The 24,082-nt window shown below is 46.8% G+C and overlaps 1 protein-coding gene across 3 annotated transcripts; it reads left to right on the top strand.

Moving 5' to 3' along the window:
- Positions 1-1,169: 1,169 nt before the first annotated feature.
- Positions 1,170-23,706, top strand: CRY2 (cryptochrome circadian regulator 2). 3 transcript variants are annotated; one of them, XM_030481693.1, is made up of 12 exons: positions 1,170-1,412; positions 4,282-4,390; positions 7,846-7,988; positions 15,094-15,278; positions 16,512-16,600; positions 17,636-17,776; positions 18,298-18,609; positions 19,663-19,814; positions 19,966-20,168; positions 20,501-20,590; positions 21,102-21,243; positions 21,725-23,706. In XM_030481693.1, exons 1-11 carry the CDS (start codon positions 1,225-1,227, stop codon positions 21,239-21,241), a joined length of 1,752 nt encoding a protein of 583 aa, XP_030337553.1. In that variant the 5' UTR covers positions 1,170-1,224; the 3' UTR covers positions 21,242-21,243; positions 21,725-23,706. The 3 variants fall into 3 exon arrangements, with proteins under 3 accessions (XP_030337553.1, XP_030337554.1, XP_030337555.1); XM_030481694.1 differs by having other exon boundaries at positions 1,177-1,412; positions 21,105-21,243; XM_030481695.1 differs by lacking the exon at positions 20,501-20,590 and having other exon boundaries at positions 1,177-1,412.
- Positions 23,707-24,082: the final 376 nt, after the last annotated feature.

The raw sequence follows: 24,082 nt of genomic DNA, 5'->3' as shown, positions 1-24,082 counted from the left end.
GACTCTGTCTCTCCCAGTGCCCGGCAGGAGGGGGAAGTCACTCTGAAGCACTTGGTTCTGTGGGGTGGAGATCCCAGTTCATGGGGTTCACAACACTTATCCTTTTTACCCTCTGTATAGGGAGCAGTTTTGTGTTTGAATACAGGGTTGTTACTAACCAGGCTTGTTTTGGGGAACTTGTTCATACCTACTTTGAGTCTCCTTTGTTTGTTTTCTGGCTTGTTCCTTTTAAACACTCTGCTGTGGCCAGCTCAATGAATCCTTCAGCTCAAAAAAATCCTAGTTTTGCTCAGCTGCATCATTCCCTTTAACTGAAATTTGCTGCTGAACAGGTAGTTCTGCAGGAATCTCTGCCCCTCATCTGGTCCTGTGCAAGTGCCACCTGAGGCTACTCTGTGCTGTGATTTCTGGTAACAGGGGTCAGCAACATTTTTTTAGTGAGTGGTGATATTGTACTAGCTTTCTAAACCCCCTTATATTTAAAAGGGTTATTTGGGTATCAGTCCTGGGTGGTTGATGTGACTGCTTTGTACCCTGCCCTGTGGATCCTATGTGACATACCATACCTTGTGTGTGATGTCTGGCCACCCGTACAGAAGAACACTCTGATTCTGCCCAGAATCTGTTCCTGTCTAATTCCGGTGGCCTCCTGCTCCGGGTTGCATGACCACAGGTACCCATCTTTTCAAAGCAGGCTGCCATTTGGAGTCATAGACTTGCAGAATGGTTTGGGTTGGAAAGGACCTTAAGATCATCTAGTTCCAACCCCTTGCCATGGGCAGGGATGCCTCACACTAAACCATGTTGCTCAAGGCTCTGTCCAACCTGGCCTTGAACAGTGCCAGGGATGGAGCATTCACCACTACTTTGGGCAACCTGTGCCAGTGTTTCACCACCCTCACAGTAAAGAACTTCTTCCTTATATCTAACCGGAGCTTTTCCTGTTTAAGAGACCTTGAATTATTAATTTTTTTAATGGGAACGGGCATTTTTACTACTGTAACGTCTAAATCTGCCTAATAAAGCCGGGGTCGCTCTCTGGAGCTGATGGGGGGGGACACACACAGTGGCGGCGCGGCCGCTGGGGGGCGGCAAAGTGCCTTCGCGCCCGCGTTTGCTCCGCCCCTTCGCGCTGATTGGCTGAGTTGGCGTACGCCAACTCAGCCAATCAGCGCGAAGGGGCGGAGCAAACGCGGGCGGCCGCGGCAGCAGTCGGCGGCGGCGATGGCGGCGGCCGCGGTGGGCCTGGCTCCGGCCCGGTGCCGCTCGGTGCATTGGTTCCGCCGCGGGCTGCGGCTGCACGATAACCCGGCGCTGCAGGAAGCGCTCCGGGACGCCGCGTCCCTCCGCTGCATCTATATCCTGGACCCGTGGTTCGCCGCCTCCTCCGCTGTGGGCATCAACCGATGGCGGTGAGTGGGCTGAGGTGGCGCCGGGCCCTCAGGCCGCGGGCGGGGACTGAGGGGGACGGGATGGGCCGGGTGCGGGCGGGATCGGCGGTGGGGAACGCTCCCGCGGTAGGCACAGGGGTGTGGGCCGTGTCGGTGAGGCCGCAGCCCGAGCCTCGCCCGGATGCCCTGTGAGGGTGCTGAGGCGCTGGCACAGGGTGCCCAGAGAAGCTATGGCTGCCCCATCCCTGGCAGTGTTCAAGGCCAGGCTGGACACAGGGGCTTGGAGCAACGTGCTCTAGTGGAAGGTGTCCCTGCCCGTGGCAGGGGGTTGGGACTGGGTGAGCTTTAAGGTCCCTTTCAACCCAAACCATTCTATGGGAGCTGCAACCGATGGCTTTAGGAAACGCTTCTCCCTGAAGGTAGAGACAAACGCAAAGGATCCTCAGAGCTGCGTGACAGCCCCACGCCTTCCCTCTGCCCTTTGGCTGCTGAGTGCACGCAGGCATGTGTGCACTCCTGCCTTCCTCCAGTCCCTTTTTTTTTTTATGGGAATACACTTCGGCTGCTGCCGGGGAAGTGGAGATGAAGCTGTTTGGGCTTGAGTCACGTCTGTGCAGAGCGAAACCTCGTGTACCGGCAGCCAGTAGCATTACATAATGCTGTTGTGTCAGGTCTCAGCTGTCTAAACGTTTGGAAACTCAATCCAGGAAGGGATTTTCCTCTGTAAGACCTCCCTGCACACAAACAAAGTGGGATCTCCCCCTGCCTTCTCCTGCTCTCCCCAGGGGTAGCGGACAGGACAGGACAGCCACCTGGCTACAAGTCCTTTAAGTGCTCTGTGAAGTGTCACTGTGGCTGGGCATTAAGGAAACTGTAGTTGTAACTGATTGCCTCTGCTCTGCACCTCAGCTTTATCTGAAGGAATGGGGTAGTGGGGGTGATAGTAAGCATTTCTAGAACCCACATCAGAAGATGGCTTAAGAACAGTAAATGTGCAGAAATGATGTTTCCACAGTGTAGATGTTCACATGACAGAAAATTCTGTGGATTCCCAGGAGCCTAAAGTGATCTTTGCACAGACCAGACTTTTTGCAGGCAGCAGCAGACAGAAATGTTTCTCAAGTGCTGCTGTTGTTGTTGTTAACTGCCCTCATTTGCAACAACCAAAGCAGTGCCTCCAAAAGATTAATTCCTGATCCAGTTAATCCTCGTTTGTTTCCACCAACATTCTGTAGGGAGGGAAGCAGACCTTATTTATGTTGTAGTCATGGAATATGTGAGCAGGTGAAGTTTTTAAAAGTAATATTTTCTTGGAGGTGTGCCTGCTGCAGATGTCAGAAATGAGCACCACTGGCTCTTACACAAAAACATTACCAAGTTACTTATATTGACCGGAGTTCCACTGGTTCCCATTGGGAGCTTTGGCTTTGTTTTTCTATTTTCTGGGGGGTTTCATGCAATTCCTTGCATTCAGAGTTCCGTGCACCTAAAGCAAACATTGGTGCTTTACCCAGCTCCCAGAAATGTTGAAAATCCCTTATTATTTAACTGCACAGCATGTGGGAGCCACATAGGATGAACTCTTATTTAATTTTTAGAACATCTTGGAAAGTTGCTATTCCTATTTAATAGATGGAAGGTGGGCTGGGGGTAGGGGAGTGGTTTGTTTAGGTTACCCAGAAGTGGTTCTGGGTCTTCTGTACCACGATAGTGGGCCCTTCTTTCCATGGACGTCAAGTCCCTTTCTTCCTCAGGACCTGGAGAGGGAGTTTGTCCTATCTCAAAGCTTGCAGTTCACGTTATGGGCAGTGCAGCTGAGGAGAGAGGCAGAACCCACTTTGCGGGGCAGTTGTAGCTTAGCTTTCCTTAGCTGCGTGTGGTCTTAAGGGAGCTGATGCAGATACTCATGTCTTGCAGGTCACGCTGCAGAGTGGGCATGGAGTGGGGGGAGGAGGTAGAGGTTGGCAGCTCGCTTACAGAAGGTTGTGAGTTTGCCAGCAGTGCCATGTGCTGCCACACAGGCTAAAGTTTTAAAGCTAGTGTCTTCTGCAGAGTTAGACAAAACAAAATGACCTTATGGTATAGATTGGGTGACGTGTGGCTGTGAAAGCAACGATTACACGTTTGATGTTTTATAGCATAGTGGAGGATCAGTAAGACACACCATTAAATGCAACAATCACTTAAATGCTTTTTTACAGTTTGGGGAGGTGGGGAATAGATGAATGTCTTGGCATGCTCTCTTCATGTCTTCATGGTGGAAGACAAGTTGCACTTCTGTTTGTAGCAATTCTGAATACAGAAAAACCTTGACTTGGGAGATCTTGGTGCTCAGTCTTGTGCTACTGATGGGCTAGGAGTGTACATTTCTCTGTGTGACATTGTGTATTTGTAGTGAGAACTGTAAGACTTGCACAGTCCTTGTAGTAATTAATTCATTACTTATTGGAGTAGTAGCATATCAACATCTACTTCATATGCAAAATCCCTCCTGCCCCAGAATAGAACCAATGAAAGAAAATACTGGAGGGAATTACATGGTTTACGCTTTTCTCCATGTCATAATGTGGAGAGAGTGGCAGGTGGGGATGCTGCCAGCTCTGAGAGAGATCCTGGAAAGGGGGTTGCAGGAAAAAGGAAATCCTGGAAATCTGCATCTGTACAAGCAGAACATGCACATGAATGGCTGGGAGCTGGCTGGTGCTGCAGTCTCATAGCAGTCAGTAGACACACCAGGATGAATATGAATTGTTGTGTTCTGTTTCTTGTCCTAACTTCCAGTTTGATTTGGTGATGCAGATTTGCTGGAGTTCCGTGCAGATTCTCCTCATTTGTCTTTTGGTTGTAACCAGACTGACTGACATTAACTGCTTTTGTTTCTTCTCTGCAGATTTCTGCTGCAATCTCTGGAAGATCTGGACAACAGTTTAAGGAAACTCAACTCTCGCTTGTTTGTCGTGCGAGGGCAGCCAACAGATGTCTTCCCAAGACTCTTTAAAGTAAGAGAATAATTTTCTGGAGCATAGTGAAGAAAAATTGATGTCCTGGTGCTATCCTTGTTTTCCCTCACTAATGATTTCCTAGTTTTGGAGATCCCCTCGGCTTCTCTTCAGGTGTAACTTATTCTTCACTATAACAAATCTTCTCTTTAACTGCAATTAGCTACTATCCATAAGGGTCAGTTTGGGAGCCAGATACACTCTTGAACTCAGGCTTGCAAAGAAATTTGGTAGTAGAGTGTAACCTAGTACCAGCGTGCTTGAGCTTCTCTTTTTGGATGGTGGTCTTCACTTTTGTTTCTGTAAGTCAGGTCTCCCAGGGCTCCAGTCCTCTTTGCTGAGAGCTTCTTTTCGTACTGGTCATTTTCTTCCTGCAGCTTTTACTTGTGAAAACTGCTGTGACAACACACCTTTACAGACAACTGAAAAAAACCATACTGATCTGTATGTGAGTTACACATAGGGCTTTGTGTTCAAAATCCAAAATTCAGAAGCTTTTATGCTAGCTGACTTCCTTTTCTTCTGTTCGAGGTTGCAGTTCAGTCAGCACAGGAGCAGAATACAGCTTGGGTCCAGGCTTCCTGCTGATGTACCGTTTAGGACAGTGGAATATGCAGTGACCTCAGTGGTCAGTGATGGATTAGTGGGATACATTTTTGAAGTGTCAGTGCTGCAGACTGTGAGAAAAGGGGCTGGCCAGAGCATCTCCTTGAGCATCAAGGTTCCTCAAGCAGTATCATTCTTCTCTGTCCTGCTCTAAGACTGAATTTTCCATTGTCTTTGAAGCTTTTTGACAGCATCTTTACTAGAGCGACAAAGGTAAAATGGTTCAAAAAAGTCTTATGGTTTGGGTTCACCATGTGGACTGTACCTTACATACGGTTGACAGAACTAGTGTCACCAAAACTAGTGTCACCTGCTGTAGACCAGCTGCTGAGGAGGAGACATAAATCTGTAACCTCCTGCTGTAAATGGTTCTGATGTGTGGTTTTGGGAGGAGGGGGAATCAGACTGTGCAGGTCAGAAGGGGCACTGATACTTATCTTGGCTTTGCATCTTAACACATGACACAAACTATGTGCTGCTTTTAGCCTTTTCAGTGTCTGGGTTGCTTTTTGATCTGTAAATAAGTTCTGGCTAGTAGTAGTTCATGCCCCCCTTATATAAGCTTAAGGTGTTCGCAGGATAATTGAAACTTTGATGGAGAAAAACACTCACTTTGGTTAAAGAACAAAAAGCAGTTGGCAGAATCTGAGGTTTGGAGAGATGGTTGTAGAATCAGCCAGACTTGCTTTTTGCTGCAGTCTGTCTTCTGGGGCAAGTGAGTTAATGAATATCTTGGATGTGCTGTAACAAAGCTGAAAGGCGGGTGTGAAGGTGTTATGCTATTATATGGGAAAAGTGTGGCTTTCATGGGGAATCAAGCCTCTCCAGAGCTGCTGCACTGAACAGTGAATTAGCAGCAGCTCATGTCTTGCTGTCAGCTGTTTTGGAGAGAAGAGTTATGTCACGTGTGGTAATGCAACACTTAGACCTAATACAATTTCTGCTCTTGCTGCCAGTAGCTTGAGCTATGTTGTCAGTACCAGTTGCTGCGAAGGCGCTGTTATGCATGAATACCAGAATTGTGCTTGTTCCCTCTGTGTTAACCTTTTCAGAGGCTTTTTGTCTCACTTCCTCTGAACAAACATCTGTAATTTTACCTCTTCTATCAAAAAAAAGTGTCATTTGTTCCCTGAAGTTTGCTCACAGTCCCTTTGGTATGTGTTTCTTTCTCTACAGTTTTGCTTTGCTGTAGGCTAGATACTAACAGACAAGTCAGTCATGACTGTTCTTTTGTATATCTGCAGCAATTTACTGTCATACAGCTTACTGTTTGCTGCATGGTTGTGCTGTGCTGTCACACATAGAGTGATGGACTTCTCTAAACTGTGGGAAATACCTGAATTTGAAGTTTTGTGTTCTTACCTAAAATCTCTGCTAGCCTTAAATGGGTTTAATTCCATTCCTTTCTTTCAAGGCAGTAATGTGTGTTTCTTCAAGACCAAAGCCATCTTTTCTAGCCTTCCAGCTGATACTGTCTTTCTTATAAAAGAAAGAAAGAAAAGTCTAAAATAAAGCTGTTAAATCACATAGGAGCAGGGCAGGGCCTGGAACGTGTCTCTTTGGCCCGTGCTCTGAGTTACGGGTGCTGTCATGCTCTTAGTCTGAAAAAGGAGTGGAGGACCTCTCTTGAGATGTACATTCAGTACATAACTGGTTCAGTTCTCTGTCCTTCCTAGTATTAATTTTAGGATTGAATCTGAAAATTAAGAGAAGAAGGGGATTTGTACAGTTTTCTGCTTCCAAATTCCCTTCCCTGACTTTGGCATTATTTTTTAATGGTCTTTAGTGAGCTAATCACATCTGTTCTTTGTGTTTGTTTCTGGTTCCGAAGTGGAAAAGCCTGTCCTGTATTATACTGAGGTGACTTGGGCTGTCTCTCTTGGAGAATGTGGTTCAGAACTTGGTTGTGTGAGGGGTTTTTTAAGTGTCTCTGTAGATTTCTGGCTGTGTTTGACTAAACTGTTTGCTAAACACATCTGTGGGCTGCTGCTCTGCTTGATGGATGTCTCAGGAGGGTCGCTGTGGAAACCATTAAACCTCTTCTCATAGGATTCATTTTCTGAGGAAAACTAGGCCATAGTCCTTGAGAGCAAACTGTGCTCTGGAAAAGCCTGAATGCTATTTTCGTAAGGCCTATTCCATGTAATCTGTGAGGGATCTGTTAAAGGTATGAAGATACAGAATGCATGGCTCGGCTACGGTAAAATAACCCCCCAAAGCCAGAACTTGAATGCAAATCTGCATTCCATTATCATACTCTACTGCAATGACCAGAATGGTTCACTCAGTTGCCATCCTTTGCCCTGCATTTCCCACTGCCTTTGGTTTTTTTGCTGTTTGGGTTGGACATTGGTCCTCTATTACGTGATTGCTTTAAAGAGACACTGGAAAAAATTTAGAGTGTATTGGTTTCATTTAACAGAAGTCTCCCCATAAAAATATGGGGGTTTTGAGTGGAACTTGTATTGAATGAGTTCTCTGAAATGCTTTCTCTGCAAATGCTGGAACAGGACGGTAGGGTTACTTTTGGACAGCATGTGTAACAAAATAGGTGGTTTTAGGCTTGGGGACTGAGCTGTAACCTGAGAACATTAATAGAGAAGAACTTGAACCTCCCTTAGGTGTTGTGTACCTGGCATGTAGGAATTTGCATGGCAGATGTGGTGTTTGCTAGAGCTGATAAAATTGTGGATTCTTTGGTTATCTCAGTTCCAGACTGCTGTTCCTTACAGGAACTTTCTCTAGGCTTCCAGCCTCACCACTGTCCAGGAATTCTGAAAGCCTAATTTGTAATTGTGCTGGTCACAAAGAGTCTTGTTTGTCAGCTGTGTGCCTTGTGTTTCTTGCAGGAATGGGGAGTCACTCGTCTCACCTTTGAATACGACTCAGAGCCATTTGGAAAGGAGAGAGATGCAGCTATCATCAAGCTGGCCAAGGAGGCTGGTGTGGAGGTGGTGATAGAGAACTCCCACACCCTCTACGACCTGGACAGGTAAAGGGAGAGCAAGGGCAGAGGTGCTGCCTGGGCTAGGCTGGAATTGTCACATCTGTGAAGACCAGTCTCTTCCATTATCCATGCTGATCACTGTCACCCTGTGTGAACCTAGAAGGTGTCAACAGGATTACTCTGCACACTTGCGCTTTTGGTTAGAGCACGTCAAAGTGCTGGCAGTGACGTGAATGTCCAGGATGGTGTTGCCTCAAGCTTATTAAACTCTCTACTTAACAGACATTTAAGTTGTGTCCTGTTGATGGCTCTCCTTGAGCATGTCCTCACTGTGTGGACTGGTTTTTTTGCTATCTTTTGTTGAAGATAGTTGAGCTTTTGTCGCAAACAGGTTATGAAGGCAGGGCTTTTAACTGATGGACATGCCAGGACAGCTGGAAGGAATAGAACAAGGTAGATTGGGCAAACTTACCATATTTTAAAACATGAATGCCTTGTCTTTGTTGTGTATTTGCTGTGGGGGAGCCTTGCTTTTATGTTGAGCTTTATATATTTACTTATATAAAATACAATCTCCATATATATATATATGATCTCCTTAAACAGTTGATACAGTCTTTCAGCTAAGACCGTAATGCATGCTTAACTTCAACCATGTTTCAGTACTGTTCTTACAGGTTGCTTGCCTTTTTTTGGGGGGGTGGGGAGGGATGTGACTTGCGCCAGTAATGCCGAATGTAGATTTCCTCCTAAAAATCTTTCACATCCATAATTTGCCATGGGAAGGAGCTTTGCAGTTAGCACATGCTGTGTGGAAATGTTTGTCTTTGGAGTGGGGGGGGGATTCTTCTTGAGCCTGTCTCGTGAACAGACACTGCTTTCTCATTTTTGCCTTGGAAGAGACCTTGAATGCTTATTACATCCTCACCCCTTCAGTGTCAATGCCCCTCGCATCCTTTGTCATCTTTGTCTTTTCCAAGGTGGATTATCCTAGTTTACTTAAGTTTTCAGGTGGAATCTGTTCCATATCTCTTCTAAATTTTGTCAACTTTCTTCATACATCTGGGTATTTCTGGAGATGGAGAGCAGCTAGCATTTAAACTGCAGGAGCAGCATGGATTTTTATAGTGCTAGAATGTTTCCCGTCTTCTCTTAATAGTCACCGGCATTCTTTATGCTTTTTCTGAGTGCTGCTAAGCACTAAACTGTTGTCTCAGGGCTTCTTTCCAGAATGGGCATAGCTATTTGAGATTGCATAGCTGTGCATATGGAGAAACAACATGACCAACAGTGCATTTCATCTGATATTTTTGAGAGCTGGTCATGTGGTGTTCATCTTTAGCTATGAAGATAGCTTATTGCGTCAGTAAACTTTATCAGCCGCCTCTTTTTTATGTCCCTTCACAGCTATTCTATGAATAAAGTTAAGCAGCACAAGCCCTAGCTCAGCCCTGTGGAGGGTTTCTCCTTCTGTATCTCAAAGAATTGCCTGTCTGCAGGGACCTTTTGCTTTATCCCTATTTATCAGGGTTTCTTTAATAATTTTCAGTGAGGGGTCTAGTCAGATGGCTTCTGAAAATCCAAGTAGAGGATATCAACTGAATCTGCCTTGCCCCAAGCTCAAATGTCACTAACAGATTTTGAGGCACAACTTCTTTTATCAAGGCCAAATTAACCTTCCAGCATTCTGCATATACCCATGCATTCACTGATTCCATTAGTATTTTCTACCCTTCTGCCTAATGCACATACCAGAATCTCTATTCTGTTGTCCCTCTGATGCCTTGAAATGCTTTTTAAATCTGGAGTCGTATTTGCTTTTCTTTTTCCCTTGTAGTATGCAGACAGTTTTAAGGCAAGTGTTCCGTGCAGCAGCTATTAGTCTGGGTATTTCTTGATGGCCTTTACAGCTCCTGGGTGAATGCTTGCTGCTTCTGGCAAGCTGTTGCTGTTCAAGCATAGCTTGGCTTTGTAGCATTTAGAATAGAATCACAGAATCCTTTTTCTCATAGAATTAATTTCTTCCAAACTTCCCAGTCTCCGACATCCCCTGATAAATTTTCCTTTAAAAGATTGAGTTGTAACCTCCCTGAATATGTCCACAATGAATACACATGCAAAAATAAATGCAGGGGTTTTGATGTGCTGTTACAGACTCTGCTTTTTTTTATGCCTTAGTCTCCTCTTGGCCCTATAAATATCCTGAGTGTCTGGAAAGGGGGTTATTTTTTAACTACTTAGGCTTTTTTTTCAAAGGTTTCTCACACTTTGCTGTGGGTTGGGAGGTGGAAAGAAGCTGCTTTTGTGGTTTGTAATTTAACATATCAAAGCTTGGCGTTTGTCTATCTGGTTTTCATTTTTCTGAAGGATTTCACCTTCTATTCTCTCTGCTGATGCTGTTCTCTAATTGTTTTGACTCTCGTGATCCTTCAGAAATCTTTTTGTGTGCAATTGTTGAATATTTTCTCCCCTAACATCGTCTTCAAATGATCTCTGTGTTGCCCATCAGTGTTTTACGTCTCAGCTTGTTCTTTTTGCTTAGCAGCCTGCCTCATTTTTATGCAGTTCTCTTCTTGAATTCAAAGTCATTGTTGCTCCTGGAAGGCTGTTTTATTGATGCAAGCGGAAGTCACAGATAGGTGATAACTTAACATTTTCACTTAGACGTGATTTGGCCAAAGACCAAATCATGAATTGCTTTTCCTTGTGGGTTCTTAACCAATTGTTCCCTGGTTTTTGGCAGGCGGCGGGGTGTGACAGCTACCCAGCCTGTGCGGAGGCAGTTGAAGTCTCCAGTTAACTCTGACATTTTCTGGTTCTTGGCATCTCTTGAGATTTCTCAGCAGGTGGTAACACAGTTCTAATATTGTATTTCTCCTGGAAGCCTCTCTCGGGGTATATCACCCTCCAGTCGTGTTAACCAGTCCTCTAACTCATGGTATGTGTTGTCCCTCTGCACACCCTACTGTTTTTCCTGCATAATTAGTAACTTGATGGTAGCATCCTTCTTCTCATCTTTCTTTGATCGTGTTTCCCATAAGATTTTCAGGCCTGGTTTTAAACAATTTAGACTAATCTTTCAGTTCTAATGAAATAAATGAAAGAAATAAATGATGCCAGCAGTCTTTCTCTTGTCCCCTGCAGGGTATGCTCAGTACCAGCTCCTTTTAAAGATTTACGAAGAGCCTATTCAGTTAACTTGTGAATTTGACCAGTTTTACCTAGTAAAGGAAGTAGGAAGATTACAATATGCTCCTTGTTAGCACTGCCAGCATAGCTGTGTGATTATTAGAGCATCTTTCCCCTCCTCTCCACCCAGACAATGAGAGGGATATAGAAAATCAGCATCAGTGCTGGAAAATACTCCTCAGAAAATCTAGGCATTTCCAATCAAGATTATTGATGTTCAGATTGTAGAAATCAGACAAGAAAGATAATCTCTCGCGTTATCAGCTTAGCAAGCTCAAAGCCTTTACTTGACAATCATTCTATCTGACAACTTCCAGCTGACAGGTTGTTTTGTCTCTTCTCTGGGATATGCCTGTTTTCTCCTCCTTAGGATCCAAATCCTCTGTAGCCTGCTTGCTGACAGTCAGCACTGTGGTTTCTGTAATCCTGGGCAGGCCTGGGTTATTCAGGAGGAGAGGTTTAGGTCAGAAAAGAACACTGAGAAGCTTGTATGTTTGTAGTATGCATCAGGAGCAGCTCTTCCTCAAATATTCTAGGCTAAGGCTGAAATGCTAGTGAAATGCATTTTAATAGGAGCATGTAGTAACCTAAAGGAACAAAGCACTGGGGAAGCATGCAGACCTTGGTGGTTCTGCAGTTCATAATTACACTATGCCAAAAAAGTGGTTTATTGCCACCTAAGAAGGTTAAGTCAAACTTATGCCTGCCAGATCTTGTTATCCTCATCTGTCTGGCATGGTGATCTGGTGTCAGGTGTTTTCTCCCTGTGCTGATACTTAGCCTGTCATCAAGTAACTTCACCTCTCCTCTGCTCATGCATGTGATTCTGCAGAAGTCGAGCTGTTCATCCTTTGTCCAGCAGCTGCTGGATATCTCTCCATCTCCTCTTTGCACCTGTAGAAATACCTCTTTTGTCTTAGGTACACGTAGCCCTACACGAGCCCTCTGGAGCGAGGATTTAGATCAGAGCAATTGCATAAGCTGTGTGAATTGGTAGTGGGGCGTGTTGTCGAGCAGCCTGCTTGCCGAGCGCTGGCAGCCAGCTCTTCCTCGTGCAAGGAAGCAGGGAGGAGCACGTTCAGTCCCCTGCCAGAACCCAGCCCTGTCATTTGCAGTTGAGCTCAGGTGTCAGGGTTTTGAAGCAAGCAGCTTTCCCTAACCCCACAGCCATCCCACTGGGGCTCTGCCATGGAGATGTGAGTGAGAAACTGACACCTATGAGGGTGCACATTCAGAGTCCACACTCTGCTGTCACAGGTAGGAGTGTAGGATACCTTGCAATCCAGGCTACGTTTAATCAGGTTTTGGTTGCTTGCTTTCTTGAGGTAAAGTGTGACTGACAGAAAGACCCTCATAACTCCTGGCATCAAGGGACTACCATCAGACAGTGCTGGGCAGCGTATTGCTAGTCTGGTAGCACAGCCGTTTTTCTGCATACTCACAAGAAAGGTTAGGTTCTGTATGACAGTGATTCTGCTCTTCTCTGTTCCAGTTCAAGAAAACCAGCAGAGTAACTGCCACGTGTAGTCTGTAGCTTGTGCTGGGAGAGACAGATTAAATGGGAGTATTAAATCCTAGGGAAGCACCTCCCTTCTTCTGCCATCAGGGAAAGTCCTGTGAGATTGTACTGCCTGAAGTAGAAAGACAGCAGGAGGAAGGAAAGGGCTGTTGCCTGAGGGGCTTCCTGGCCAAATCTTTGTACAGAAGGCTGAACAGCACTATGATACCCAGTATGTATCATGATATATCCAGTATTTGTACAATACTCAGTATTTGATACTTCTCTTCCTGGCAGGACTGTGAAAGGTTCACGTTTTGTTGCATAATGCCACTGTCAGGTGCTGTGCAATGTGCTACTTGTCCTGTCTTTTAAAGATTTGTGTCCCACAACCACTGTCTGTCTGTTTAGGAATTTAGGAGCTGTGCTGGGTAACTTTATTCATATTCACATTCTTGAGGATGTCAGACAGTGGCATCCACCTGCAAGTCACAGCGATTTGCTCCAAGCAGCTGTCTGTTGACTGTAGTTTTAGCTGTGGATCTAGGATATGGTGTAATAGTGTGGGTCTCAGACTGAGCTGCACATCTCTGGAAGAAGACTGGAAAAAGAGGCAGTGTTAGAGTGGATTCCCTGCCCAAACCCGAGCAGTTTCACCAGGTTTTCTCTTCCAAGCTCTGAACTGGAAGCAGGAGAGCCTCTCTAGAGTGCTGTACCTGGAAATGCCTTGCTTCTCTTCCAGCAGCAGTGCTGATTTTCTGGGGTTCTCTGGTCGGTCTTGTTTGGGGGCTCCACTGATCAGAGCAAGCCACAAAGAAGACTGTGATGGGTAGTATCCATGAGAGTTTGTGATCTCTTGCCATCTCCGGACTGGTGCACAGACACAGCCGGATGAAAAGGGGGTGTGTGACAGCAGAGGAGATGCTCTCTGGTATGAAGGTACAGGGCAGGAGGTGTTGCCTGTAAGGCTCACTTCCATGCACTTGCTTGGAGGGGTGGCAGAGTATGCTGTGCCTATGCTGTGATTGCTTGTATAGCCTGGCACTAAAACTGTACAATGCACATCACAGACTCACACAGAGTTTGGGTTGGAAGGGAATTTAAAGCTCATCCAGTTCCAATCCCCTGCCACAGGCAGGGACACCTTCCACTAGAGCAGGTTGCTCCAAGCCCCTGTGTCCAACCTGGCCTTGAACACTGCCAGGGATGGGGCAGCCACAGCTTCTCTGGGCACCCTGTGCCAGCGCCTCAGCACCCTCATAGTGAAGATCCAGACAGTAACCACCCTGACTGCCCTGCTCCTCCGCGTCCTTTTCTCCGAGTGTTTACAACTAATAAGCAGGAAATCGGGAGGGAGCTGCAGGAGGGTTCACGTTCAGTGTTTGCAGCCGCGCTGCCTGTTCACCCCCTTCCCTGCCTTGCCTTTCCCTTCCCTTCCCTCGGCCGCCCGGCTGCGGCGGGCGGGGGCGGGGCCGGGGCGGCGCTCTCGGGGCCGGCATGTCGCTCCTCCTCGCTACACGTGCGGTGCTGGGGGGCAGGGAAGGCACATGGCGTCCGCCGAACCACTCGGCTTTAAGCCCGGCCCCTTGCATAAGCTGTTGACTGTAATGGCTGGGGAAGGCTGCTCTGCTGCAGCTCCTGTGTGAGCCGTGGGTTTGGCTGTCTCGGCTTTATGTAATGCTGGCGAGCCCTGTGCTGTCTGCTTTGCTGTTAACTCCTTGCTCTCCCTGCAGGAGAGCGGGCTCAAAGTGCCATCTTCAACTTATGTGGCCCAGGGGGCTTCTCAAAGCTCTCTGTCCCAGGAAAATGAGGCTGCATGGCACTAGCAGGGTGTATCAGCTTAGTGAAATAGAGGAATGTGGAACTGTGGCTGTGTTTTTCAGTAGCGTGATCTGACACAGGTGAATAGCAAAAGACAGATCCGCTCGTGACCTTCTGGCGCGGGGAAGGATTTCTCTAATCACTGGGAGAGAGGAATGACGCAAACTGGGATTTGTCTCGTCGGAGATAAGTGGAGGAGGGGTCGCCGACAGGCTGGGGCTTTTCTTGTCAAATGGGGGGAAGTAAGGTCAGAATCAAGTTAGGGCATTGCAAGGTGTCAGGGGAGCAGATGCAGGTCTGGGATTTGCTGTCTTAGGGAGACATAAAGGCAGTATCTCGTACTGAGATTTCCTACAGGGGTCTGATGAGGAGCTCTGAAAGAAAAATATGAGGCTAAGCCTGATTCAGCTGGAAGTGTCTTGGGTTTTGTCCCCCATGGGGATGAATTAAAATATAGGGGTTTGTCTTCTGGTGTGTTTTAAGGTTTTGGTTGGTTGGTTTTAATATCTTTTTGAGAGATGCATCAAGAGGAAGGTAGGTGTATAAGGATTGCTGTTTCGAGAATGAAAGTGGGATGGAGTTTGGCTGCCATTTCCTTGTGTATTCCATGGTATGAGGCTGTATTGCTTATTTTGTCTCCAGAATAATCGAGCTGAATGGCCACAAGCCACCCCTCACCTACAAGCGCTTCCAGGCCATCATTAGCCGCATGGAGCTCCCAAAGAAGCCGGTGAGCACTGTAATGAGCCAGCAGATGGAGACGTGTAAAGTGGACATCCAGGAGAACCATGACGATGTGTATGGGGTCCCATCCCTGGAAGAGCTGGGTATGTGTCAAAAGGCAAGGCAAGGGTTAACTGCCTGCTGAAACTGGGATCTGCTGGAACTGTTTCTGTGCCCAGGACAGCTCCAGTGTTCTGGGCTGACCTGGGCTGCCTCTAGCCATAGAAGCAGCCTAATGAGTGCTGGACCTTGTGAAAACAGACTGCTATCCCTTGCACAGTGTCCCCTTTAGCAGTGCTTCGAAACACTCTGCATCTGTCCTTATGTTCTCTGCTATACAGAGCATGTAACTGCTGTATCAGTGTCTCATGTCCTCTCCAGCTGCTTTCTTCCTGTTGCCATGTCTGACACGTTGTGTAACAGGCCTGAAGATGTAAATTAACTGTGTACCAGGCTTAGATAATTTCGTTCAGTTATTGCCAAGCAGCACCAATTTGGTTGCTTAGCAAGACAAAGGATATTACAGAAACTTCTTTCATTCATCCCGCTATGCCTTATGGTCTTATATTTTTTTTTTTTTTGGAGAAGGATGAATAGAGAGCCAGGGGATGAAGAATTCAAGGCCTATGTCAGGGAAATCTGAATGCAAGGGAGGAAAGGATTAATGCAGAATACTGTGTACATGTGTGTGATTGGAGGCTGCATACCAGCTTTACAGGTATTGCCTTGTACCTTAAGGCCCAGTTTCAGCAGTCATGTAAAAGCAGGGGGCTTCACAACAGGAGTATCCTAAGAGTTGCAGTCCTGGGTAGATCTGCTTCCTTTATTGTCTGGCCTAACAAGAGACTGCCTGCAACCTTACACTGCTGTGCTTGGTGCCAGGGGAGGCTCCTCTGTCAGCCCAGAGCAATGCAAGGAAACTGCATTATTGCTTCTCCTTTTCATCAGTTTTGCAGCACTAATCCAGACCCTTCCCCAGCACCAGCTTCCAGCAGAGTAAAAGCCTCACCAGGAGCAGCCAGGCTATCTAGTGAGTTGCTGGTGTCCATGGCAAGGTATTTTGTAAGGCAGAGCTATGGATCAGGTGTTCTTTTGCCAGCTGCTCTGGCCTTTGGAGCAGAGCCCTGTGAGTAAGTGCTGACACAGCACAGAGAGTGCTGGCTTGAGCAGGTTCTGTCCTTGTTCCACGTGATTTGCCTGCTGTGCAAGGACTACAGCAGCAGGCAAGCCATGTTAGGCAACTGCAGTATGTAGTGTCTTGCTGTTATTATTGCTTAATTCCATCTATACCCTATGTCTAGGCATGGCTTCAAATCTTACCAAGTTCTTTCTCTCAGGCTTTCCTACGGATGGTCTTGCCCCTGCAGTTTGGCAAGGAGGGGAGACAGAAGCCTTGGCACGGCTGGATAAACACTTGGAAAGAAAGGTAATCCCTGTTATTTAAGTGGTGACTCCTGCAGCTTGTGCCTCCAAATTAAAATGTTGAGCATTGACCATTGCTCTTTTTCCCTGCTCTTCCTAGCAGTGGTCACAGCATTCACCTCTGGGAGGAGTGTTCGCTATTGTTGGAGCACTCCTGTGATGTGTGGTGTGTGGATCAGGGAGCTCCTGGGCTTCCTCAGACCTGGAGAAGTAGATCTATATATTAATCATGCTGCTGTTTGAAGCACAAACAATACTTTCCTTGTTTCTACCCCTCAGTTTCCTTTAGAGGACTGCAAACTTGGAAACTCTCCTGTAAGCTGCTCAGTCCCTGCTACACACCATCTTGTTTTGTCTTTAGCTGAGGGATTAGTGCAAATACATGCTTATAAAAGAATGCCTTCCCCTTGTACATCAGCCTGTTAATGTGTTGTCTCACTGTCTGGCATTCCTTGAGCCCCTTGCTGAAATACTCAGGTTTTTTCTGTGGGGCACATGTTCTTGTGTGCACACAAGATTATAGCACACAAGGCAAACAGTTTCAAAGTGATGGAAGATGACCCAGCTCAATTTTAAGCAGTTTATATCTTTATAATGTTGGGTGGCTTAGTGGCAGTGGTAGAAACGAAAGCATAAATTCTTGTGCTGAAAGGGAAGTAAGCTGTCAACATAATGCTCCACAAAAAGGTCTGAATTTTTAGGGTATGAAATGAGGTACAGGTACCTGAACCTAAACAACTGTGTTAGCTTGTATCCCCAGGAGCTCTCAGGGTTATTAGCACCTGAATACAAAGCAAACGTAATCCTTTTCTTGGCAAAAATAACTGGTTTAAATCCTGGAGCAAAGGTCTTGCATGTCTTGACTAGGGTGTAGGGTTTGGGATTGCCCACTTTTGATCCCTCCCAGCAGTGGCTGGAGGGGAATAGAAGACACTCTGCTGTCAGACCTGAGTGGCCTCACCACCTGCACAGGGGCCTGCCCTTAGCAATGTCCCCCAAATGTGGGATTTTTTGGCTTATTTCTCCTGACTGTGTCTAGGCATGGGTTGCAAATTACGAAAGACCAAGGATGAATGCCAATTCCTTGCTGGCCAGCCCGACAGGACTCAGTCCCTACCTGCGTTTCGGCTGCTTGTCCTGCCGCTTGTTTTACTATCGTCTCTGGGAGCTGTATAAGAAGGTAAGACAAGAGGTTCATCTGGAGAGCAGGCTGGGTGTGAGCATAGGTAACATGGTGCTGGTTCCCAGGCTGTGCCAGAACAACTGCAGAAGCTGCTGTTGCCTCCTTTGTGTTTGATTGTTGGGCTGCTGTTGCTACTACAAAAGAGGCTCTTGAGTGTGAGGAAAAGTGATTTTCCTGTATATAGTAGTCGAGCAGACCTTAGATCTGCTGGTACCTTGGTCTTCAGTCTGGATTTTTGTGTCATGAGCCAAATAGAGCTTTTTACTGTTAGTTTTGTGTCATCCAAGTCACTTGTCAGTGTACTGAGCTAAAAGCAGTGCTTTGACTTTACCACCTGGGGTTTCTCGTAAAGGATGATCTGGAGTTGAGCTCCTTTATGGCAGTTGTTAGTAACTGACTTGGGAATTGTGTGTGAATCCATGGGTGGCTTACACCTTCAATGCATGGGTGGCTTACTTTACAGCTTAATAAAGCCAGTCCTCCCCTGCTTGTGAATACTCTTGTTGCCTCCTCCTCAGGTGAAGCGGAACAGCACACCCCCCCTCTCCCTGTACGGACAGCTTCTGTGGAGGGAGTTTTTCTACACAGCAGCCACAAACAACCCAAAGTTTGATCGCATGGAGGGGAACCCCATCTGCATCCAAATCCCTTGGGACAGGAATCCTGAAGCCTTGGCAAAGTGGGCAGAGGGCAAGACAGGCTTCCCTTGGATCGATGCAATCATGACCCAACTGAGACAGGAAGGGTGGATCCACCATCTGGCCAGGCATGCGGTGGCCTGCTTCCTGACGAGGGGCGACCTCTGGATCAGCTGGGAGTCAGGAGTCAGGGTGAGTCTGGCATTTCCAGAGGCTTGCAGGAGTCCATAAGGAAAACAAAGTCTCCCTGGCACTCTCTGCAAGGATGGGTACACAGGTATGGCTTTTGCTTTGTGTGTGAAAGAGGCTCTTGGCCTGCCAACTGCATGACTTCTTTCTGCCTTCTACCATGAGGCTCTGACACTATCAAGAGTCTCCAGTAACCATAACATTAGTGGGACCCACTGGTAAATATGGTCTAGGGTATTGGGGGCTTTTTAAATTTTTTTTTTTTTTTTTTTTAAGTTCTCTCAATCCATCTGTTTTCTTTGCAAGTTCAGTGTCACTTTATGACTGGACCTTTTTCCTCATTGTATAATGCATCGCTGTGCCGGTCAGGGAATGCTTCATGACTCTGAAATCTGAGTCTAGAGTCTCTCAAGGAAGGAGGTAAAAGATCCTCCTCTTGAGCCATCTGAAGGGACAGACAGCTTGAACCTATCCACTGTACACACAGCCCTACACAAAAAGTGTAGGCCGTCTTGTCACAAAGGTGATAAAGGAGCGCATAGCAAAATGTGCATCATAGGGTTAGATGCTAAAAGTGCAGTGTCTGTGCATGGACGTGAGTAAGTTACTGCTGAAATCTGCCCACCTCTCAGTGGCAGCGTGCTCTGTGACCTTCAGAGGGCTTCTTCCTTCTTGCTTTGGTGTTTGTTCTTCTGTGCAGCATCTGCCTGCTTCCCACGGTTGGTGCTTTGCACTTGTTATGCCTCCCAGGTTAGGATCAATACCCATGGCTTGCTGCAACACTAGGTAGTGATTCAGTGTGTAGCTGCATGAGAGATAAGGCAGCACTTTATCAGTGTGAGCGGACAGAGCCTCCCTGTGTGAAAGCATCATGAAGCGAGATCTATTGACCAGCCAACTGGCTTCAGCCAGCACATCACCTCTCTGCTGGTGCTCTGGTTCCTAGGGGCTGTCCTCACAGCTCAGCACCTGCCATTTGAACTGGCATCTTGGGTCCTCCTGCCACAAAGTCCTTTGTGGAGGAGCTCTCAGAACCTTTTCCTTCTGTTGCTGCAGGTGTTCGATGAACTGTTGCTGGATGCAGACTTCAGCGTGAATGCAGGCAGCTGGATGTGGCTTTCCTGCAGCGCATTCTTCCAACAGTTCTTCCACTGCTACTGCCCTGTGGGCTTCGGACGTCGCACAGACCCCAGTGGTGACTATGTTAAGTGAGTGTTGTGTCTGGAGCTCCTTTGTTGCTTGATCCGTGAGCCTAAGTTGTTCAGTGGCTGACGGGTATATAAGCGCTTTGTGTGCGTTGTGAATACTGTCTTGCTGTGCTTTAAGTGATGTTTGTGCATCTTTTTACTTGTGTTACAGGAGGTATCTGCCCAAACTAAAGGGTTTCCCCTCACGCTACATCTACGAACCATGGAATGCCCCAGAGTCTGTGCAGAAGGCAGCCAAGTGCATCATTGGAGTGGACTACCCCAAACCCATGGTGAACCACGCAGAGACCAGCCGACTGAACATCGAGCGCATGAAGCAGATCTACCAGCAGCTGTCACGCTACAGGGGGCTCTGTAAGTACCAACAATTGCAAAGGATTATTTCTTTAATAGGAGAAAAAATGTTAGGAAGAAAGGTCACAATTTAAAATAGATAGCACTGATCAGTTTTGAGAGTTAGTGGTGGCACAGCACCATCCGTATACCACCAATGGTCCATTCTTCACTTTGGGGGGGAAAAAAGCTGGGCAAAGAATCTTAACTATGCTTCTGGATCACTGTGTGATCTGAACTCATCCTGCTTTGGGATATGGATGTGCTGGTTGGTCATCACTATGATGTCTCCATGTGAAAGGTTTCTCCCATCACAGGTGTTTCTTAACTATGATCCTCTTGCCTTTCTCTAGGTTTACTGGCATCAGTCCCGTCCTGTGTGGAAGATCTCAGTGGCCCAGTCACCGACTCAGCTTCAGGGCAGGGCTGCAGCACCAGTACAGGTGAGCTGGAGCTATTTGTGTGCTCTGAGATAGTTTCATGTTGACTTAATGGCTATGGGCAGGAGGAGGGAGACATCCTTTTCTAATAAGAAGAGAGTGTGTAGTTAGGAATACCTCGATCTCATTCACCTTCCTTTAGGCTTTTTCAGAAGTCCCCAGTGAGCCTTCATGTCTAAAAGGGCTGAAGAAGAGGAGTTGATTAAAATGAATCTTTTATTGCCTGTAGGGGATCATATGCAGCCACTTAAGGGAGAAGTGCAGATTACTGTAGGGCCAGTCAGGTATGGGGAAGCTGTCCTCCAGCAAAGGAGAATGCGTTTGTGTTTGTTCTGGGAGACTTGATTCTGCTTTTAACAAAGTTTTTTCAACAGTTTTCAAGGAAGTTGTGGCACCGTGTCTGTGCTTGTACACTGCGTATTCCTCGTGTCAGCTCTGTGGCAGGTTAAGCTGGGGTGTACTCATGAGATCTAAAGGCGGGGGAACTGTTGCAATGACTCTTCTTGCTCTACAGCAGTGAGGCTGTCGCAAGCAGACCAGGCTTCTCCAAAGCGCAAACATGAGGGAGCAGAAGAGCCGTGCACTGAAGAACTGTTCAAACGAGCCAAAGTGACAGGTCTCCCCGCTCCAGAGGTCCCTGGCAAGAGTTTATGACTGTGAGTAGTCCCCAGTGTGATCTGGCTTAAACTGCCTTGTTTTGGCAGATAGCAAGGCTCAGTCCATTTGCGCCCTGCATTTTGATGAACAAAATGGACTTGCTTGTGGAGGGAGGTGGCTCCTGACTGTATATTCCATAGCCCTGCAATTTGGCAGTGATCTGCCCTCTGGTTGTTTTGCTTTTGCTTGGCAAACTGTTAACTCAGTTGTCCAGCAGAGAGCAGTACCCTGTTGCTAGAACAATCACAGAGCATACTTGTTCTTGGGTTTGCTCTAGTGAGGCTGCTTCTCCTTCCACAGAGTGGGTTTGCAGCCAGGTTTGCCCATGTGGCAAGGGTACAGGCTAGAGGAGGGGAGCAAGCAGGTCCAGTCATCTTCCTGAAATGCTTCCAAGGAGGAGGGAGCTGGTTGCATATTCTGCCAACTTCTCAGATGAAAAGTGAGTTTGAGGCAAATTCTCTCTTTTGCTTTCTCCTACAGCCAGCAGCAAGCACCTTGCAAGTGAAGAGGGAGAGTGCTGAAGAGGTGACCAGAGGAGTAGGGACTGCTGCCATGGAGGAACTGGAACTTGATCTGCAACAGAAAATCTGGGGTCTCATATAAATGTGTAATTCCAATAGCTGCCACAAAAGGGCACTGCATTGCTTGTGCTTGAGAATATTTGGCTTTCTGGTCTCCAGAGAGCCAAATATGTCTCTTTCTCAGCCATGTCCAAAATCTGCTCACATTTAAGGTGGCGTGAGCCTTCTATCAGGTTGTGCAGTCCCAGGTGTATCTTTCTTTTCTGACAGTGGCTTGATGCATTGATGTAGGGAGCAGCATCTGCGCATCTCAAGTAGTGAACGTCCTTTCTCATCACTAATACTAGGCAGTGAGTGGCACTGATTAATTCAAATTATAGTAGGAGTTGAGAGGGAAGCTGCTACAGTGTTAAAAATAGAGTACCCGTCCTACGAGAGAGCAGGAGAAACTCGGGTTTTCTTTCATTAGTCTAGACTGGCAGAAATGTAAATGCTTTCTGAGTAAATTAAGGTGGTACTCATGGGATGGAAAGAAAATGAAGGACAACTGTAGCACAAGAACAAAGGGATACACACTGTCTGTACACTTGAACAGCACTTAAAACTGTTCGTGCAGAAGAATCTCACTGCTGCCACATGGGCCATAGTGACGTTGCCTAGAACGGGCAGCTTCAGAGCACTTTGACATTGGGTGGAAGGGACTCTGAGAGGAGGAATTCTTCAGAGAATAAGAACATGCCTTGATAGGAGTAGTTTCCCAGAAGCTTGCTGGTCCAGATAATAAGGAAGCTACATCTGGGCCCTGCACTCCAGAGCATTTCCTTCCCTGAGCAGGAGCTCTCTTAAATGGAGTGACCGTGGTGTGTAGCCTGTGAGTGCCTCATACTGACAGGGGATGTGTTACACGTCAGCTCCTTGAAGTGAGTCTTTCTCAGCTTCAGTCCCTTGTCCATTCTGTGTGTCCATTCTGTTTGCTCTTTCCTGCGCTGGGATCTGTGTTTCAAATTTCTACACAGTATACTCCAGTACCTCTTACCCTGCACAGTGCTCTTTATGGCCATTTGAATTCATGCTGGTGCTTTGTAGTCAAGCAGGACAGTTGTGTAGTTTTCCTGGTTCTTAACCATACACTCCTTGGCCTGATCCTGTTACATGTCACTTCAAGACAGTGCTGGTAGAGCATCTCTACTTGCCTTCCCATTTAAGAGGGCAAGAGAGGGTAGTACTGCAGAAGAGCCTGTCTTCTGGCTGTTCTCAAGAGCGATCAGATCAAGTAGCTAGTCCCATGCAATGGGCTGCTGTTGACACTGTTTTCATTTGCTGTCCAAAACCTTTCATCACAGCCTGGCACAGATAATGTGGGGCTATATGTGAGTTACTCAGCAAACAGCTTGGGGAGCACAGGAGTTGTCTCCCACTCTGACTGGGATAATCAGATTCCATGTTGGAGCCCACATTTGAACCCAGAGCAATGGGGCAACAAATAGAAACTGACTCAGATGTATCTGGGAAAGCTGAAGTGGTTGAATTGGGTCTGTGAGTTAACTTAGTGAATAGCTGAATAACCTTTCCTTCCCACTCATCTCCCTGGGGCATTGACCCTAGATTCCTTTTTCCAAGGGAATCCATTGAGCAGATTGACCAAGTAAATACTTTTCCTGCTCTTACTTTCTTCTGAACTACTATTCATAAAGTCTGCCTGGTGGAAAACCCAGTACTCGACAGGTTTTGTCCCCTTCACTCTGACGCAGACCTTCTTCCCACCGTCTTGGGGGGTAGAAGGGTATAAAGACTTTCTGCAGCATAGAGAAGAAAGGGAGAAGACGTGCACTTTGTACACTTAGGTTACAGAAGTTGTGACTTCTGTCCTTTGCAGCGTCTCATGCTTGGGCAATGGTCTGTAAATATGACTTTTTTTATATATAAATGTCTTTAACCCTCTCTATGCTGTCCTCCAAATTATTTCAGTTGATAAGTGGTGTGTTTGGGACTGGATCTGAGGGGTAAGGAGCCAAAGGGAGGGGAGGCAAAATCTCTTAAGTTATGTCTTAGGAGGCTTTGTAGATCCGGAGGGAATCCCATTTGCAAGGTTTCTGTTGGCACCTGTGGTGTGGATGGTGTTACCTGGAGGAGCTGGAGTTTGTGTAGTAGAACTGGGAAGGACACAGAGAAACACAAAGCCAGCCAAAGATAAGGGAACAACTTTCTGCAGGAAACCTGTTAGATAGGCTGGGATTCATCCGCTGATAACTCTTCCCAGGTGAAAGGATAAAGATGGGTAAAATGTGACAAATGTGTGGGGGACAATTGTTCACTG

Source organism: Strigops habroptila, chromosome 4 (genome assembly GCF_004027225.2).
Source record: "Strigops habroptila isolate Jane chromosome 4, bStrHab1.2.pri, whole genome shotgun sequence".
In the NCBI taxonomy this organism is placed as follows: Eukaryota; Metazoa; Chordata; class Aves; order Psittaciformes; family Psittacidae; genus Strigops; species Strigops habroptila.
This window is presented reverse-complemented; position numbering and strand designations above follow the sequence as displayed.

What these genes read in the sequence shown, in the direction of transcription:
- CRY2 (XM_030481693.1), top strand. Translation starts at nt 1,225, where the DNA reads ATGGCGGCGGCCGCGGTGGGCCTGGCTCCGGCCCGGTGCCGCTCGGTG. An exon ending in ACCCTCTACGACCTGGACAG is followed by an intron (nt 7,989 to 15,093) that starts GTAAAGGGAGAG and finishes TTTTGTCTCCAG; the next exon opens with AATAATCGAGCTGAATGGCC. An exon ending in GGGCTGCAGCACCAGTACAG is followed by an intron (nt 20,591 to 21,101) that starts GTGAGCTGGAGC and finishes CTTGCTCTACAG; the next exon opens with CAGTGAGGCTGTCGCAAGCA.